The following is a 20,703-nucleotide window of genomic DNA, read 5'->3' as shown; positions in this document are numbered from 1 at the left end:
ACAATACGAGTACCTAATGTGAACACTGTTTTTCATTCAGTTTTAACTTTTAGTAGCTAATGCGAACACTACATTCCTTTCAATTAAGCCTATGTAGCATTAATTAACTTCATTTAGCATTAAGAAGTTAATGCTAAATAGGCTACCATTGGTGGCTAATGCCAATTTTTGGTGAATAACCATTCGCAGCTAATGCTAATACCATATTCTCTTCCTTTATAACAATATGAGCAGCTAATGCTAGGTATGTAGGCCATTATTAGCTAATGCTAATTTGATGTGTGTTAGCATTATCCGCTACTGCTAACAATGTTTTATCTTACTTTTTATTACTTTTTAACAATTTCAGCAGCTAATGCTAACACTACATTCCTTTCAATTAAGCCTATGTAGCATTAATTAACTTCATTTAGCATTAAGAAGTTAATGCTAAATAGGCTACCATTAGTGGCCAATGCTAATTTTTGGTGAATAACCATTCGCAGCTAATGCTAATACCATATTCTCTTGATTTATAACAATGTGACCAGCTAATGCTAAGTAGGTTGCCGTTATTAGCTAATGCTAATTTATCTACTAATGCTAACAATGTTTATTCTTACATTTTAACAATATGAGCTTATACTATTTTTCCTTCAATTTTAACAATGTGAGTAGCTAATATAATGCTAACTATTTTCCCTTGCATTATAACGATGTGAGCAGCTAATCCTAAGTAGGCTGCCATAAAAAGTTAATGCTAATTTGACGCGAATTAGCATCATCCGTTAATGCTAACTCTTTTTCCTTGTATTATAACAATGTGAGCAGCTAATGCTAAGAAGACTGCTGTTATTAGCCAATGCTAATTTAATGAGAGTTAGCATTATCGGATAATGCTAACACACATTTGCATTATAACAATGTGAGGAGTTAACACTAAGTATGCTGCCATTAGCAGCTAATTCGAATTAGGGGTGAATAATTATTACCAGCTAATGCTAATATCATTTTCTGCTAACTCTTTTCCCTTGCATTATAACAATGTAAACAGCTAATGTTAAGAAGGCTGCTGTTATTACCTAATGCTAATTTGACGTGAGTTAGCATTATCTGATAATGCTAACACTTTTCCCTTCCCTTTATAGAAGCTGTGTCCCAAAACGTCGGCTGCATCCTCCAGAGGCCGCATTTAAAGGCCGATTACGTCACAGCCCGGCGACGAAGGCTGTCCCAATTCGTCGACTCCTTCAAATGCAGCCGACAAATGCGTCCTTCATTTTCCCGAATTTGAAGGATGGGTTGGGTGTGTCCTTCGTGGCCTACCATATCCCAGAATTCATAGCGCAGTCCAGCCAAATTTCAGCTGCCAACAATGGCGGCCGCTACTAAGTTTTAAAATTAGTCTTATTAATCTTTCTGGGTCACAAAATAAACTTTTAACATATTTTCAGGCGAGAAAGTGGCGGTGTAAATTTCAAATATCTGCTTGGTTTATCAAGACATCGCATATTTGCAAAAGTGCTTCGACGTTTTCGGAGACGTCTGTTACCCACCCGCTCGATAGCAAACCGGGGGATTCAATGGTCGCTCGAGCCGGCGAGAGCAGCGGACTCCCGGCTTCATCGTTTTCAGACCCCCGCTCTTTCGCTACTCAGGTTAAACATGATATATAAGTCACTCAGATAACTTAAAAATGTAATTGTTTGCCTTTTTTCGGTGTTTTATTTGTTCCGGAGTAAATCGGTTTGGCTGAGATCAAAGTTATTAGATTATTAGATTAAATAAAACTTTATTAATCCATCGGGTGGGTTCCTCCGGGATTTTCACACAGCTGAATAAACGTCAAAAAGAAAACTGATTAAACAGAAGTGTGAGACGGTCGAGAATTTACGCCAGTGTCCTGTTATATTTTAGATAGCAAGGAGCAGACGGCCGAGTTTATTAAACTCCACCGACACAGCGGTGACGCAAATCTGAAGGCTAGACCGTCCCATTTCACAGCCTCGCACTTCCGGCCTTCTCGGTCTTCGAAGGACCCGGCCCACGTAGACCGCGAAGGCCGGGTCCTCCGAAGGATGCAGCCGACGTTTTGGGACACAGCTACAGTGTGAGCAGCTAGTGCCAGGTAGGCTGACGGTAGCAGCTAATGCTAATTTGATGTGAATTAGCATTATATTAGTGAGGAGTTAATGCTAAGTAGACTGCCATTAGTGGATAAGGCTAATTTTAGGTGAACAGGAATTGGCAGCTAATGCTAATACCATATTTTCTTGCTTTATAACAATGTGACCAGCTAATGCTAAGTAGGTTGCTGTTATCAGCTAATACTAATTTGAGGTGAATTAGCTTTATCCACTTATGCTAACAATGTTTTTTCTTACTTTTTAACAATATGAGTAGCTAATGTGAACAATTTTTTTTATTCAATTTTAACTTTTCCCCTGCGATGTGAAGAGTTAATGCTAATTCTAATTTTAGATGACAAAGCATTAGCTTTAACATTTAACTAATGCTACTTTGACGTGAATTAGCATTATGTGCTAATGCTAATATTTCTTGATGCATTCTCAATCATCCAGGAAAGTAAATCTCCAAAAGTTGAATCTGTTCATCTGGACGTAGCGTTTTGTGGGAGAAACGTTTCGTCACTCATCCAAGTGACTTCTTCAGTCTCAGCTGACTGCAGGTTTCCCCAAACCTTATAAACAGCACATTTGCATAATGACTGAAACCAGCCCACTGAGGGAACAATGGGCTGTGAGGTCAGTTCCTTAATCATAATTATGCAAATTCCATGACCATTGATCAACAATCAGTGGTTTTGGTCAGTGATTGTTGATCAATGGTCATGGAATTTGCATAATTCCACTCACTGATGAACCAAGATGGCGCCAGTGTGTACGGCTTGCCGTCTGACTCTGTTTGTACTAGTGTTTTATTCTTACTTTGTTTTACAACATGCTAACTCTCTGCTTGTATATGATCGTCAAATGCTGCTGGCTATAAGATCCTCTCAGTTAAAAACTTTTTATTGCAATCGTGGATATCAGGGAACCTTCTCCCCACCACTCCTGTCAGGAGTTCCAGTTTGTCTCCGTTGCGTTCCGGCGCTACCTCAACTGAGAGGGCGCCGTAGACGTCGTGGGAAACGCAGTGGCTTATTGGTGAGAATGAAGGCTACCTGGACACGATTTCGAAAAATACCTCACCCTATCCCGACTGGATTTGACCGCGTCAACTACTGGCACTCTCTGGACACGGCTTACACCTGCCTGACACCTGTTGGGCTTACGACAATAACCCCGCGCCAGCGTCCCCCCCGTCTTCGCTCAGGTGGAGTAAACCCTCAGAATCTACGGCCGATAGGTCGGGCACCCACATCGGCCGCTGAGCCACCTGTACCACTGAGATTAAGTCTTGTTAATGCACGATCGCTAGCAAATAAAACTTTTATTCTTAAGGACTTTTTTACCGATCGGGAACTGGATCTAATGCTTTTAACGGAAACTTGGCAGAGAGTCGGTGAGTCCAGTTGTTTTACTGAACTTTTACCGCATGACTGTGAGTATCTTAGTGTGCCGAGGATGACTGGGCGTGGTGGTGGAGTGGCAGCTGTTTTTAGGAAGAAGCTCTCTTGCAAACAACTCTTAACTGACTCATATTCTAGTTTTGAACTTCTGGCGTTTGAATTGGGGCATCCCCGCCCGACACTCGTTGCAGCTGTATACAGACCTCCAAAATATCACAAGAATTTTATCCAAGACTTTTCAAACTTCTTAGCTGGAACTGTGCCAAGCTACGATCAAATCTTAATCGTTGGAGATTTTAATATTCATGTGTGTTGTCCCTCCAATTCGCTGGCCAGAGACTTTTTAAGCTTGATAGACTCCTTCAGTCTTGCTCAACTTGTGTCTGGGCCAACCCAGAAACAGGGTCATACGTTGGATCTTGTGCTGTCTCTAGGGTTACCGGTCCTAAACATGAAAATATGTGATGCTGTTTTTTCCGATCACTGTCCTGTTGTGTTTGATATACTTTCATCTCCCCGCCATTTTACACCTCTTATTTCAACACGTCGTTGTCGTGTTTTTAACCCATCTACAACAGAACAATTTTCTATTGCTTTTAAAAAAGTTTTAAGATCTCCCCTTGGCTTTGGTACCGAGGAAATGACAGTTAATCTCTATGATAAATGCAAAACTGTCCTTGATGAGGTCGCTCCTTTTAAAACTATAAACTCGAAACCACGACCAGACCCATGGATAAATAAGGCCACTCGTTCAGCCAGACGAGAGTGCAGGAAGGCTGAACGTAAGTGGAAAAAAGATGGGCTGCAGGTGTCCTTTCTCATGTTGAGAGACAGTCTGTACAGGTATCAGGACATTGTTAAAAAGGAAAAGTCAAGATTTCTTTCTAATGTTATTGAGAATAGCTCCAATAATTCTCGGGTTCTGTTTTCAATTATTGATTCTGCCCTGAATATTTCCCCAGCTTCTTGTATTAATAGTTCCTCAGACACCTGTGAAAGGTTCTTGCAGTTTTTTATCAATAAGATAAAACAGCTTCGATCTATGATCGCCCTGCCTTCACATGATGTGTCTAAAATATTCACCTGCTCTGCTGTTTTTGATCAGTTTGAGCCTGTGTGTCTTGATCAGGTGGAGGAAGTATGTAATGGCACAAAGACATCATCATGTCCAAATGACATTATTCCAACACATCTCCTAAAAAAGATTTTTAATGTTGTCAGTTCTGACATTTTAGCTATTTTTAATAGCAGCCTTAGCTCAGGTGTTGTGCCAGCCTGTTTTAAACATGCTGTTGTACAGCCTGTACTTAAAAAACCTAATCTTGACTCCTCCGTCCTCACTAACTTCAGGCCTATTTCAAAGCTCCCCTTCCTGTCGAAAATTTTGGAAAAGATTGTGTTCGTTCAGCTGCAATCTTTTCTAAATGGACACAATGTTCTTGAGAGGTTTCAGTCTGGCTTTAAAACTCTCCATAGCACAGAAACTGCACTTTTAAAAGTTCTTAATGATCTTTTATTAGCCACTGACTCAGGTGACTCAGCTGTGCTTCTGCTTTTAGATTTGACCGCTGCCTTCGATACTGTTGACCACAGCATTCTAATCTCACGGTTGGAGCATTGTGGCGTAAAGGGCACCCCATTAGAGTGGTTCAGGTCATACCTGTCTGACAGGACCTTCTCTGTGAGCTTTGGTGATTTTATCTCTTCCTCAGCTCCCCTTACTTGTGGTGTTCCCCAGGGATCTATATTGGGGCCAATATTGTTCTCCATTTATATGCTGCCTTTAGGTCTAATTTTTAGAAAATATAACATTTGTTTTCATTCATATGCCGAAGATACCCAGATCTATCTTCAATTGAAGGGAAACAGTCCTGCCTCACTAGAACCCTTACTTCAGTGTCTCGGTGAAGTTAAATCCTGGTTGGCCTCTAATTTCCTTAACTTCAATGAGAACAAAACCGAAGTGATAATTTTTGGACCAAGCGGCAATCCCAACACTTCTAATTTTAACCTGGACAGTCTTGAGCCTTTTGTCAAATCACATGCCAAAAATTTGGGGGTTATATTTGACAGCAATTTCACCTTTGAAAAACAAATTAGCTCAGTCGTACAGCGGTCTTTCTTCAAACTGAGGCTTTTATCTAAGGTGAGATCATTTTTATCTTTTAAAAACTTTGAACGGGCGATTCATGCTTTCATTATATCCCAGCTGGACTATTGTAACTCCTTATATGCTGGAGTTAGCCAGACCTGCCTGGCAAGGCTGCAGTTGGTCCAGAATGCTGCAGCTCGTCTTCTGACACGTACTAAGAGATGTGAGCACATTTCCCCGGTACTTGCCTCCCTTCATTGGCTCCCTGTCCGCTTCAGAATTAATTTTAAAATTTTATTGTTGACTTACAAAGCCCTGAATGGACAGGCTCCTGGGTATTTGTCTGACCTCTTGCAGACTTATACCCCCCTTAGGTCTCTTAGATCAAGTGATCTTTTGCTTTTAGCTGTACCAAGGTCGAGGCTGGTTCATCGAGGTGATCGAGCATTTGCAGTCGTAGCGCCTAAGCTGTGGAATAATTTACCCCTACACATCAGACAGGCTCGTACTGTCAGTCTTTTTAAATCATATCTTAAAACACATCTTTATTTACTGGCTTTTAATACAGCATGAGAGTTATTTGTTATTTGTTAATTCATATTTGGTGTTTGCTTTTAATACTCTAAGTTGTTTTATTATGTATGTTCTATTCTTGTACAGCACTTTGGTCAACGCTCCTGTTGTAATTAAATGTGCTATATAAATAATTAAACTATTAAACTATTAAACTATTAAAGCTAATTTGAGGTTAATAAGCATTAGTAGCTAACACTAATCCCCTTGACTCTTGTGTTATAATGATGTGATGTTAATGCTAAATAGGCTGCCATGAGTGACTCTTTTCCTTTGCGTTATAACAATGTGAAGGGTTTATGCTAAGTAGGCTGCCATTAGCAGCTAAAGCTAATTTAAGGTGAATAAATATTAGTAGCTAACACTAATACCCTTTTCTCTTGTGTTATAATGATGTGAGATGTTAATGCTAAATAGGCTGCCATGAGTGACTCTTTTCCCTTGCGTTATAATGATGTGAAGAGTTTATGCTAAGTAGGCTGCCATTAGCAGCTAATGCCAATACTAATGCTAATACTGTTTTCCCTTGCTTTCTACAACTTCAGCAGCTATTGCTAAGTAGGCCACTTTTCTCTGCTAAGGATTTGTGTGACCATGATAGAAACGCTGCTAAGCTAATGCTGTTTATGGGCCCTGTTAGAATCAATATTTCATTCTCATTCTGTTGTTTGAGAACAATAACAGAAAAATGTGCACTTGAGAACAAATTTATTGTGAATTCAGCTGTGAATGTAGAGTTTGTCATTATTTAAGCTTCCATTTCCAAATGTTAGTTGCTCCGGTCTGCCTCTTTGTCACGCACACAGACTGAAATGATTCACAGAATTGTTTCATCCTTCTGTCAGTGTCACTGACTGTCACTGTGACTGTGGACATACAGCATGGGAAATATACACATGGCTGACACTTTATTAGGTACACAGTGGCATCTATCTCAGGTACACCTGTGACCTAAATGTTCCTGCAAATAGACTCCTTGGAGACCCCCTACATAAATATCCATGTACTATCCAGCTAGACTAGTGTGTTTGTCCCTGAAAATATTCCTGCATGTGTGATTGTTCATGTGTCATCTGCAGGAAACAAACAGGAAGTACACAGGAAATGTTTCCAGCTCTTCCTCCTCTATCAGACATTCTCCTACCTGAGAGTGTCCAGTCTCCAGCCTGGATCCTTCTGTCCAGCTAACAGCAGCTTAATTCCTGAGTCTCCTGGATGATTGTAGCTCAGGTCCAGCTCTTTCAGCTGGGAGGGGTTGGAGCTCAGAGCTGAGGCCAGAGAAGTACAGCCTTCCTCTGTGATCAGACAGCCTGACAGCCTGCAGACACACAAAACATCTCAAGCTGTTTAACAGTGTAAGGTAACAGCCTCCAATATTAGAGAGAAAGCCCCAAACATCAGACAATCCACTGTGAGCAGCACTTGGTGATGGTGGGAAGAAGAACTCCCTTTGACACAAAGATCCTCCCAGTGAAAACAGGCTCCAGGAGGAGCATCTACCATGACTGGTTGCAGGGTGAGGGGAAAGAGAAGAGATGAGCTCAGAGAGACAAGAACAAAACACAAACTAAGGAGAGAGAAGACACAAGTTAAGGACATGCAGTAGTGACATATAAAAGCATCAGGAGTGAAAAGAGGGGAGTGGAGAAGAAAGCAGAGCATCATGGGAAGTCCACCAACAGCCTGAGCCTATAGCAGCATAACTAAGGGATGGTTCAGGGTCACCTGATCCAGCTCGAACTATAAGCTTTATCAAAAAGGAAAGTTTGAAGCTGATCTTCAAAGTAGAGAGGGTGTCTGTCTCCTGAACTCAAACTGGGAGCTGCTTCCACACCCAGTCCAACATAGCCAGGCTTTCTTTGCTGCTTTGACAAAACCTCAAATCCCAGTCAGAGATGATGAGCATCATCACAGTGATGATCATTTGTCTGTTAACCCAGGCTTTCTGCTTCAGGATCTGTGCATGCTCACAGAACAAGGAGACCTTTAAACATCATTTCACTAAATGGATGGACTGAGCTCAGCCTACAGATGAACTGGTGCCAGAGATCATAAAGAACATCAAACAGTCAAATTCAACACTTTAGATGGAAATATGAGATTAATGCTGCAGACAATCATGAACCTGCTGAATTCATGAACATCAAGAATGCAGCGAGTGGTAGAACAAAGATTTGACCTCAGTGTTTCTGTCTATTCCTAACATATTCCTAACATGATAGCTGCACTTTAGAGCTCTAAAACTGGAACTGACACATATTTAAACACTGAGTGTTACTCAGTACATTCAGTTCTGACACTTGCCCACAGTCCAACAAAGGAATCATGGAGATCACATCAGTTTGTCACCAAAGTCTAATTATTAGTGCAACTTAACCTGTTATTATCTCGTTAACTCATTAACTGGTTAACACAACAATTATTTTACCACACATTAACACAGTTTTTAAAATCATGATTATTGTGAAAGTGCTCACACACACTGGCTCTGAATATAAAAGCCATGGGTCACAGGAGGGATGTTGACCAGTGCTGGCTTGAAATGGGCGTCATTATGCGTCTCAACCAATGAGAGCATTGAGGGTGGGCCTAATACTACTGCAGCACTCACATGACCCAGGACAGAAAGAAAGGGGCGGGGACAGAAACATGGAGACAGGTACAGATCTTTGACATGGACATGTTCATTTTAAACTGTTCCAGAGGGCAGTGTTGATACAACTAAAGTTATCTGGAAGCAAAGTTGAGTTTTTTATCGTCGGAGTACTTCATGTCTGAAGTATCACTTTAATGCATTACACACTGTTGATTGAAGAAGTTGGTCTGAGGAACGTTCTTAGGACCAACAAATGACGGCATGTATGAGCCTCCCTCAAGACGCACCATCACAAGAAGAATACATGAGCTGTAGAAAAAGGAGAGAGTACGAAAGCCACGGTGTTACAACATGAACCTGCTATTGGTCTCTCTGGAGACTACTGGACATAGTTGGGTAACCATGGTTACCTGGGAGTTACAGAAACGTGCAGAACATGTGATTCATGTTGCACAGCAGTGGGACATTTGAAATAAAGTCAGCACACTCAGTACAGATAGTGCATCAAATATGATGCTGCTGCCAGACGTCTGCCTTTGAACACGTCCCTGCATCGCGCACAACACCAAGGTTGCCATGGCAATCACAGCTAACAGGGACAAAGTGCACAGCTGGAACCCTGCAGGTATATTTAACATGATGTATTTCTCAGTGTCCTGTCTGTGTGTGAGAGACAAACAGCCTCTGTATGTAGAGGACATGTTTGTGTATATAAGTACATGAATGCTCTACGTCATTTGAATCTTTGATTCTTGTTTCTGTTGCAGGTCTGTGACTGAACTTCTGGGAGGAGAAAAGTTGGTTTCATGCTCTGTGATTCTGCCTGTGTTTTGTCATCTCTCTCAGGTGATGGAGAGCTCAGATGATGACCCCGCCTACGTGGTCAAATTCAAGTCTACATTCAGAACAGACCTGGAGACACGCAAGCAAAATGCCAACATTGTACATGTGAAAACTGCTGCTGCACTGGAGCCAGATTCAAGGAGCTCAAGTGTTTACCCAGATCTTACTGAACTTACTGAAGGAACAGAGGGTTGTTGGAGGGAAACCTGTGGAAGCAACAACATCCGAGCCACCAGAGAAAAAGTTCGCCCTATTGGTGCTTCATCAGAGTGTGATTGTGAACAGGAGGAAGACTCAGCTGAGAACAGTGTGGTGGATACAGAGCAGAGCCCACCATCAGTACAGAGGCCTGTCCATTAGAGTGCTGCTCCAAACATGCAGCACAAGTACTTGGCCACAGTTGCAACATCTGTACATGTCAGGAAGTGCTGTGTGGACCCAAAATGTAGGCTCTCAGACTCAAAATCACAGCTTTATTGGCTGGCAAGAAAGATCCATGCAAAACAAAACTACACTGGGAAATTATTAGTCTAAACTCACGGGGAAACACAGGGAGGTTCACACAGCATGAGGGACGACGCAACACGGAACAGAGGGAGACTCTGACATAAATACACAGAAGGTAATGAGGGAAGTGGAAGCACACGGCTGAGGATAATTACATGTGACAGGAAGGGAAGGACACAGAAACTGAAAGTGCTGACACCATGCACGAGCCTTCAACGCAACACAGGAAGTACACAGAGGCAACCTGGAGGGAGAGAGAACAAGGAACAGCACATGACGGGGTGAGGAAAACTAGAACTAACGTCACAGTTTGTTGGGTTTATATTTTATTATTGTCATTTGTATTGAGAAACATGTAATCATCTGTGTTTAGAAGTATATAGTTGATGGCATATTGAAAGAATGTCTCATCCTAGGAGGTCTGTAACAACTTTTTGTAGCATGAAGAGGGGAGTGCGTTCACTCCTCTTCAGAGTGTTCTGGCATAGATCACACACCTCCTAGGAGAGGTCGTATCTTCTCTTGCTGATATATGGTATAGCAAACACACGTATATCTGTTTGAGTCTAAGAGCCTTTTGTTCAGATGTACCGCTAGACTCCTGGCACCAGCTTTGGGGAGTCTTCACAGGGTCACATCTTGACCCCACACATATACACACATATACACACACACACACACAGAGACAAGGTATTCTTTGTCCACATGTATACCTATGTAAGATGTTATATGTTAATGACCCTATGCATATTCATGTAACCACAATAAAAGGAGTGCTATGGGGAACCTGGCTGAGAGTCTGACGGTGGTCAAGTGGGTGGAACGACACTTGGCTCCAGACAGGCCTCCTCATGCATGAGTAACACAAAGAACGTTGCCTACTTGTGTCTTGTTCTTTGCTGTGTAGCAAATTGTCCTGAACGTTCCAGCGAATAGGTTTATGTTACGAACCTATCACAGTTACACAAGGGAGACACAGAGGGCCACTACATGAGGACAATCTACTAAACAATAAAGAAACAGAAAATCTTAAGAATATGAATAAACTTAATACAGAATATCAAAACTGAAAACATCAGGTCAGAAGTCCTGGGACCATGACAGTACCTGTGAAAGGTTGTTCTGTTGCTGCTCATATTGTACAGAAGAAGAGAGTTTCTTTATCATCAGAAAATGTCAATGAGCTTGTGTGTCTTAGCAGCTGGCTCGGTGCAGAGGAGGAAGAAAATGTCAAGTCAGAGGAAGATAAATGCAGTTCATGTTGTCAACTCAACCTGGACGACTGAAAGTGTTTTTCTTTGTCTTGTTTCTGACTGAGATTCTCCAAAGGAAATCCAGTACAAACACACACTTCACACACTCAAAGTCCCTGCACAGTAAATGAGCTGATGAGCGTTTGTGCTGCTACCTGATAACAGAAAAATAGTTCTGCTGGTTCCTGTTCTGAAAACACACATTTATAAATGTTCACTTGCTGTTGATCAAAGGTGCCTGTTATAATGTTATGATGGTGGCTCTGGACTCTGTTCCAAACAAAGTTCGCCTCAAACTAGATCAAATGTTAACGTCCTGGCAGAGACAAAGAACTTTGATTTGATATTTGATTTGATTAGATTCATGTTTCAGCTCAGATTGACAGAAATATTTGAACTGCTACTGTGTTAAAGGGAATACTGCTGATTTGTTTCTGCACACTGAATGTTGCACTTCTCATACTGCAGTACTATTAAAATAAGTACACAATACACTACTTTTGAACTCATGATTGAATGTTGCTGTAACAAAGCCATTAATGGTGATTCAAAGTGTTCATGGTTGCCCAGCACTACAAATGATTGTACAAGTGTGACTGATCCACTTTCTAATGTGTGTGTAGCCCACACTGTGTGTCACTGTGTCACAGGTGAGTCTGTGTATCCAGGTTCTATGAGGAGAACAGGATATAGTGACTGAGTCCAGCAACTTAAAGTCTGACTCCATCCTCCATTTAAATAGCTCACAGCAACAACTGAATAGCTTTGCCTTTGTGTAGCTGACACTTCATTTTAATGTCCTTCTATTCTGGTTTATCTGGTTTCAGTTTCTATAAGCACACAGGTTTCATCAGTGACTCTATAACCTCAGTAATCTTTGCTGGGCCTTAATGCTCTGAACAAAGCTGCACATCACAAGACTAAACAGAAATGAATCAGTCTTTCATTTCTCACTGCTGTTTGACTTCAGCTCTCAATGTCCCACCATAACCCATGGAAAGAATTACTGTCCATCCAGGCTCCTGAACATGAAGCTGATGAAGCTGATGAAGGTGGAGTATTGTGAGGGCTGATGGAGATGATGATGAGGAATCCAGGAGCAGTGGGTGGATGGCAGCATCACCATGAAGGATCAGTGTGAGAATACATCATCGTCCACAAAGGAAACCAGTCTGAGTTTCTGATGCAGTCCCAGCAGTTAGCTTGTCTGCTAGTTAGCTGAGAGCTAACTCACTTGTACATTGAATACCAAACTGTGTAAACCAGGGGTATCAAACATATGGCCCGGGGGCCAAATCCAGCCCTTGAGATAATTTCATATGTCAAATATTGATGAATTTTCAGGCTTGCTGATAATCAATGTGAGCACGACTGAGATTTTATTCTGATGAGCAAACCATGTGGCCAAACACTAAGAGACAGACTGGGATCATACCATTATGTGAAAGAAGACGGAAATGTCCCATAGACAGCAAAGGTAGTGGTATAGACCAGGTACACAGAGAAATGGGGAGCTGTATTGAAATGCAAGTGTGTCAGGGAAGAGTGAAAAGGCAAAATGAGCAGCATCTGGCTGCATCTCAGTGATTTTGGAGACCATAAAGCTGAGTGCAGAATTTATATAGGAGATATACAGGAGACGCTGAGAGCAGAACTGATAAAATTAGGAGCTGGCTAAAGTGATACCCATTTTTATTTCCGCCCATTTTCCATTGTGGAGGACAAATGTTTTCAAACTTGTCCAGGTCTTAAACCTTACGTGTTCTTCCTAATAGCAGTAAATGGATAAAAATAAGGCTTTTATGAAAACACTGAATACAAATTGCTGCCTTTAAAAAGACTAAATGTACATTTCAGTATTGAATACTACATAAAATAAACTATATATAAAGTGTGTCTGAATGGCAGAGATGCAGAAATATGTGCATATAGCACAGAGCCACGGCTCAGTGTCTGAATGAGTCTCACAGACCTGAATGTGCTCTTGAAGCCATTTATAATTATAACCTAATTCTTTACTCGTTTGATCTGCTCCTTACCACAAGCGACCAGACGTAGAAGGTTTTGAACTTTTAACTATATTTTCTTAAGTTTTACAACTTTTCTTACTATTAAAAACCTCATTATGGCCATTCATAATATACATAGTAATTAGATATGTGTGGTATCGACAGAAATGTCAGAATCTCAGCTAAAAGTTCACAAAACCATCTCAACAACCACCAAACAGCTAAAACAGCAGGTGAACAGATTACACAAAAAAGATGTAAACACAAATCCCCCTGATCATCTGTTTTTTTAAACATGAAGCGTAGTTTTGGACGTTCATTTACTGCTGGTTCAGTGAATTTTGGTTGGACAGTGATGAAACCTGCAGTCTCAGAATCTGTGAGAAGTCTGCTTTCAGCACGCAACAGCATTGTTGTGTTGTGTGCTGTGGATTCACCTCTGCAAACTCATCACTGTTTTACCATCATGTTTCTACTTAGACAATAACAAAGGAAGCAGTTCCCAGGAACTACTTCCTGTCTTGTTAACATAAAAGTATGTTGCCCTTCAAAACACCTCCACTTCTTCTCTTATTAGAGGGCTGCCTTATTATTAATCTGCTAATTCTGTCAGTTGATGAAAGAAAAATGCTTGATCTCACCTGAGAGTTTCCAGTATACAGTGTGGACTCTTCAGTCCTTCAGACAGAAGCTTCACACCTGAATCCTTCAGGTTAATGTTACTCAGGTCCAGCTCTCTCAGATTAGAGGACTGAGAGCTGAGAGCTGAGGACAGAGCTTCACAGCTTCTCTCTGACAGGTCACAGTGACTCAGTCTGAAAGATAACAGATAAACAATTACAAAAATAAAACACTTATGTTGAAGTGTAATGAGATACTATTATATTTAGCAATATTTAATCTTGTTTTTGTCAGGAAACGGAGCACTGATGCAGAGCAACATGTGGAGAGAATCAGAGGAGAAGAAGTGAAGAGAGAACAGCAGTAAAGCAACACTAAATTGTTCAGTATGATTTTGATGTCAACAAAATGTGTCAAATTTCTTTATTTTGTATTTGTTTTAGTAGAATTGATGATTATCACTTAGATAACAACCACAGGTCAGGTCTAAATTGCACTTTGGTAACAGTTACACCCAGAAATATTTCAGAAATGTGGACAATTTGTGCTCCAATGTATTCAGTATTGAACGAACTGAATACCGATGACCACTTAATATTTTTGATATTTTATTTGAATTGTTCCACCTGATCTGTGTTAACTAGAATAAACATTTAAAAACTAAAGCTATGATCACATATTTACTTACAGAGCTTTGTTTGAGGCTTTGACCACTGGCAGCAGCCTCAGAAGAGCCTTTTTAAAGGCTCATGTTCTCACTTAGATCATTTATTTCTACTTACATTTCTTTCTGGGAAAAATGGGGATTACTTTGAAAACAGGAACTTTTTTCCCCAAAAATCAGCCCTGGATTAGTAAATCACTCAACCATCTTCTCAGTCAGAAGAAACTGTCTTGTTATGAGGGAGAGAAGAAAAAGATCGAGGCACAGAAACTTGTCGAAAGAGAGATAAAGCAGCTAAAATCAGGTCTAAAAGTAAAGCAGAGGATGAGTTGAATAAAGGACACTAGAGGCTGGCTTGGAAAGGAATGAAGTCCATGGTGGGGATGCAGAACAAGGACAAAAGATGAATGTGATGCTGAGTCAGCAGAAGACTTGGACTCATTTAATTCCAGCTTTGATATCATGAATGACAATGAAGAGTGTGAAGAGTAGAAAGATATTTTACTGCTATTATTTGCTGCTATTTTTATGATCATTATTATTATTCCATTAATTATTAATATTGATATTGCATTTAGATGTTTAAACATATTGGCACCCAATTAAGCTTTTATTACAGGTCCAAGAAGAACCACTTTAAACTGTTGAGTAGAATCTATAATTTTAAAGGCTTTCGAATGTTTTTATATTCTTACACTGAAGTCTTCAGTGGGGGAGAAACTCAGCTGCAGGGACAGGAAATATACTCTGTGCCAAAATGAGACAGGAAACACTTCTGCAAGGCTTGCAGAAGTGAAACTGAAAGCAGAGTCTGAGTGCAAGTACTGTGAGTAGGTTATTAATCTGTAGTATTTTATTATGCATTTATATCTTTTGATTAAGCTTTTAGTAGAGGCTTTTGATTAAAACATTTATTCAGTAGATTACATATATAGTTCCAGTTAGGTTATTACATGTAAGGATGAGCCTCTGTTCTGGTGAAAGGTCAGAAGTGCAACGGGTGAGATGAGAGAGCATTTAAGGACGAGACACACATACACACACACACACACACACACATTTGTAGACTCATTTATATAGGTAAGAGTTTAATTATGTTTTGCTTGCAACTGCAAAGTTGTGCCTGCATGAGTGACAGTTTGTGCAGAACGTGGGCCTGATGTTCCAGAAGATAAGCCTGGGCAGGATGGTGACAGGAAGCACCTGGGTTCGAGCCGAAGACAATGTTCTTTTTTAAACTGTGTTCAAAGTTAACTGAACGTTTGTGGTTTTGGATTGACGTATGCTGTATTGAGTCTGCCTGGGAACAGAAGAAGGGGCTGTACTATTCTCACCCCTATAAAGTCTTTGTTCTGACTATTGTAAGATAGTTCAACCCTGAAATCTGAACAGTGTTGGACTCCGCATGTGTATTCATTAAAATGTCGTCTAATTGCACCCGGAGGATCTGTGGTTATTATTTTTGGATTCCTCCTCAATATCTGAACCTTAACAAGAGCTTTGTGACTTTAGGAAAGAGCTGGTAGCTCTGAGAGTGACACTGATGAGGTGTCTGTGAAGGTTCTCAGTCATCTAAAGAGCTTAGAAAAAAAGGCATCTGGACTTCTTTAAGTTTCTTGAAGACGTTTCACCTCTCATCCAAGAAGCTTCTTTATTTCTAGGGTGTGAAAATGGGTGTAGGTCACAATCAGCAAAGGTTTTGGGTGAGCTCATTGTGAAACCTAGCCCCACCCTATCATGTGATTTCTTGAGGTTAACCTCTGTACAAAGAGACTTCAGCCATATGAGTGAATGAGAGCACACACAGGACACTCTGATGTCTGAATGTGTGTGATTCAGTGAAAAAGAGGATTGTACTGGATATACTGTGACTCACAGAGTTTAAAGAGAAAGGTGTTTGGATTAACCATTTAAGACCTACCATAGAACCAAGTCCGCCAGAGCTTATCTTTATATTTTCACATACTGTGGTGCCATTTTTGGGAGCATTTCAAGTTGCTATACATCAATACAACCATTATAGCCCTAATTTTAATAATATGTATGCTTTAAGTCCATAGTAACTACATAAATTGCAAAAAAGTGCAATAAACTACAAAAAAAATTGAAAATCATTTTTGTTTTGTTTTTTTACATATATTTCTAGTTAGAGAAAGTTAAGAGGTTTATCCCTCAAAATTATAAATACAAAAAAGTTGCAAAAAATAGTTTACAACAACAGGACATTTATCTGTCTTCATAGTTTTATTTTTGAAATACACCAATTTCTATATACTGCAGAAAAAATGGAAATAAATATTATAATCCAAATTTGCAAAAAAAAAGCATATGCATCAAAATAAACTATTTCCAGCAGTGACATCACTTCCGGTTTCGGGCAGGTAATGGCAGACATGCGATTAGGGATGGGTATCGAAAACCGGTTCTTGTTGAGAACCGGTTCCCACTGTTTCAATTCCTTGGAATCGTTTGCCATTTTTGCAAACGATTCCCTTATCGATTCCAGTCGCCCCGAATGACGTCACCACGTTGCGAAGCGTCGGAGCGTACCTGGCAGGAAACACGGCGCCTAAGCGGCTCAAACGCTCAAAAGTTTGGTTATACTTTACCAGAACGGATGACAACAGGGCAATTTGCAATACTTGCAAAGTAGATATTTCATTTAAGGGAGGAAACACTACGAATATGCAAAAGCATTTGCTCACAAAACACGCGATAACCTTAAATGAATGTTGTGTTTTTAATTCCGCTCCGGACTCGTGAATCTCAACCCAGCAGCAGCGGTTTGCACGTCCTCTCCCATTAATGCGGCAGGTAAATAATCAACTAACAGTGCATATTATGTTAGCGCGATCTGCTTTATTACAAAACCTGCCATTACTGTGCATTTAGGTGACCATGATGAGAGAGACAGACAGTCTGGCTGGCGCTCGCTGGCAGTTGTCGCTGCAGTCCACCGGTAGCGTCTCTTTTCAGGCCCGAATGTCACCGAGCAGTGACTAAGTTTGTGGTAAAAGCCTTGCAGCCATTTGCCACAGCAGATGGTAAGTGAATGTGTTTAACTGTAGGCAGGGACATTACTGGATATTCTTGTGTAATTGCTACAGAATAATTTATGTTATACTTTGTTATTGCTACAGAAGAATATTTATTTTATTATTTTACATTTACAATTTTCCCCGGGGACCCTGTGACACCCCATTGAAGAGCCATAGGCTGGATCTCTTAAGATCTCACTGTTGGGTTTGTAAGGCCATGTTACTCCTAAATTTCTATCTTGTTCAAAGAGAAGACATAAAACAAAATTCTAAGCTAATCGACCTTAGTGTTCTCCTTTTTAAAAATAAGAATCGATAAGAGAATCCATAAAGAATCGAATCGTTAAACAGAATCGAAAATGGAATCGGAATCGTTAAAATCTTATCAATACCCATCCCTACATGCGATAGTTCGCACTGATGTCTACTCCAACGTAGGAAGTGTTACGAACAGCTGATCGGATCGGCAAAGCGTGTTTCTGGAAGATTATTATGTTTTTGTTGCTACAAGTGCTTTTTGGGGCGATCGTGGCTCAAGAGTTGGGAGTTCGCCTTGTAATCGGAAGGTTGCCGGTTCGAGCACCGGCTCGGACAGTCTTGGTCGTTGTGTCCTTGGGCAAGACACTTCACCCGTTGCCTACTGGTGGTGGTCAGAGGGCCCAATGGCGCCAGTGTCCGGCAGCCTCGTCTCTGTCAGTGCGCTCCAGGGTGGCTGTGGCTACAATGTAGCTGCCATCACCAGTGTGTGAATGTGTGTGTGAATGGGTGGATGACTGGCTATGTAAAGTGCTTTGGGGTCCTTAGGGACTAGTAAAGCGCTTTACAAATACAGGCCATTTACCATTTTTATGCAATTTTTGCAAAGCTATATGTGGAAGGAAACCATGACCTAGGACAAGCTGATGGCATAAGATGCAAGTACAACTCCTCCGGTTTCATATGCAAAAAAAAATTAAAAATTTCCTCCTCAGCCTTGTTCCTGCTCTGGAGAGCAGCTGGGTCCTTTTTATTCCTGTCTCTCTGTAAATACTTATATTTTATATATTTATGTTTAATGTTTTTCTGTGTGAGAATTTTAATATTATTTCAAATAAATTTTTATAATGACTAATGTCTCAGTTCTACTACACAGCAAATGTTGGCACACGACTTGACACATGACAAAATATACTAATACAGTGGGATGCAAAAGTTTGGGCAACCTTGTTAATAGCCATTCTTTTCCTGTATAAATCGTTGGTTGTTACAATAAAAAATGTCAGTTAAATATATACAGGAGACACACACAGTGATATTTGAGAAGTGAAAAGAAGTTTACTGGATTTACAAAAAGTGTGCAATAATTGTTTAAACAAAATCAAGCAGGTGCATAAATTTGGGCACCACAAAAAAAGAAATGGAATAAATATTTCGTGTATATCAATGTGTGTGTCTCCTATATGATATACAGTGGGGCAAAAAAGTATTTAGTCAGCCACCGATTGTGCAAGTTCCCCCACTTAAAATGATGACAGAGGTCAGTAATTTGCACCAGAGGTACACGTCAACTGTGAGAGACAGAATGTGAAAAAAAAAATCCATGAATTCACATGGTAGGATTTGTAAAGAATTTATCCGTAAATCAGGGTGGCAAATAAGTATTTGGTCACCTCAAACATGGAAAATCTCTGGCTCTCACAGACCTGTAACGTCTTCTGTAAGACGCTTTTCTGTCCCCCACTCGTTACCTGTATGAATGGCACCTGTTTGAACTCATCATCTGTATAAAAGACACCTGTCCACAGCCTCAAACAGTCAGACTCCAAACTCCGCCATGGCCAAGACCAAAGAGCTCTCGAAGGACACCAGGAAAAGTATTGTAGACCTGCACCAGGCTGGGAAGAGTGAATCTACAATAGGCAAGCAGCTTGGTGTGAAAAAATCAACTGTGGGAGCAATCATCAGAAAATGGAAGACATACAAGACCACTGATAATCTCCCACGATCTGGGGCTCCACGCAAGATCTCATCCCGTGGGGTCAAAATGATCATGAGAACGGTGAGCAAAGATCCCAGAACCACACGGGGGGGACCTGGTGAATGACCTGCAGAGAGCTGGGACCAAAGTAACAAAGGTCACCATCAGTAACACACTAAAACGGCAGGGAATCAAATCCCGCAGTGCCAGACGTGTTCCGCTGCTGAAGCCAGTGCATGTCCAGGCCCGTCTGAAGTTTGCCAGAGAGCACATGGATGATACAGCAGAGGATTGGGAGAATGTCATGTGGTCAGATGAAACCAAAGTAGAACTTTTTGGTATAAACTCAACTCGTCGTGTTTGGAGGACGAAGAATACTGAGTTGCATCCCAAGAACACCATACCTACTGTGAAGCATGGGGGTGGAAACATCATGCTATGGGGCTGTTTTTCTGCCAAGGGGACAGGACGACTGATCCGTGTTAAGGACAGAATGAATGGGGCCATGTATTGTGAGATTTTGAGCCAAAACCTCCTTCCATCAGTGAGAACTTTGAAGATGAAACGCGGCTGGGTCTTCCAACATGACAATGATCCAAAACACACCGCCCGGGCAACAAAGGAGTGGCTCCGTAAGAAGCATTTGAAAGTCCTGGAGTGGCCTAGCCAGTCTCCAGACCTCAACCCCATAGAAAATCTGTGGCGGGAGTTGAAAGTCCGTGTTGCTCGGCGACAGCCCCAAAACATCACTGCTCTCGAGAAGATCTGCATGGAGGAATGGGCCAAAATACCAGCTACTGTGTGTGCAAACCTGGTAAAGACCTATAGTAAACGTTTGACCTCTGTTATTGCCAACAAAGGTTATGTTACAAAGTATTGAGTTGTATTTTTGTTATTGACCAAATACTTATTTGCCACCCTGATTTACGAATAAATTCTTTACAAATCCTACCATGTGTATTCATGGATTTTTTTTTCACATTCTGTCTCTCACAGTTGACGTGTACCTCTGGTGCGAATTACTGACCTCTGTCATCAT

At 40.9% G+C, this 20,703-nt stretch overlaps 2 protein-coding genes across 2 annotated transcripts in view; one reads left to right on the top strand and one right to left on the bottom strand.

Annotated features, from left to right (window-relative positions):
• LOC102082314 (protein NLRC3-like) overlaps positions 1-20,703 on the top strand; it is a 441,947-nt gene that overhangs the window by 121,666 nt on the left and 299,578 nt on the right. The gene's annotated exons all lie outside the window — the stretch shown is intronic.
• LOC112846510 (NLR family CARD domain-containing protein 3-like) overlaps positions 1-20,703 on the bottom strand; it is a 40,156-nt gene that overhangs the window by 4,854 nt on the left and 14,599 nt on the right. The window contains exon 4 of the mRNA XM_025906061.1: positions 7,371-7,494. Within this exon, the coding sequence (XP_025761846.1) occupies positions 7,371-7,494 (124 nt within the window). The remainder of the gene's footprint in view (positions 1-7,370; positions 7,495-20,703) is intronic.

Source organism: Oreochromis niloticus, linkage group LG3 (genome assembly GCF_001858045.2).
Source record: "Oreochromis niloticus isolate F11D_XX linkage group LG3, O_niloticus_UMD_NMBU, whole genome shotgun sequence".
NCBI classification, from domain to species: Eukaryota; Metazoa; Chordata; class Actinopteri; order Cichliformes; family Cichlidae; genus Oreochromis; species Oreochromis niloticus.
Note: the sequence above shows the minus strand (reverse complement) of the source record. Positions and strands in the feature narration are given on the sequence as shown.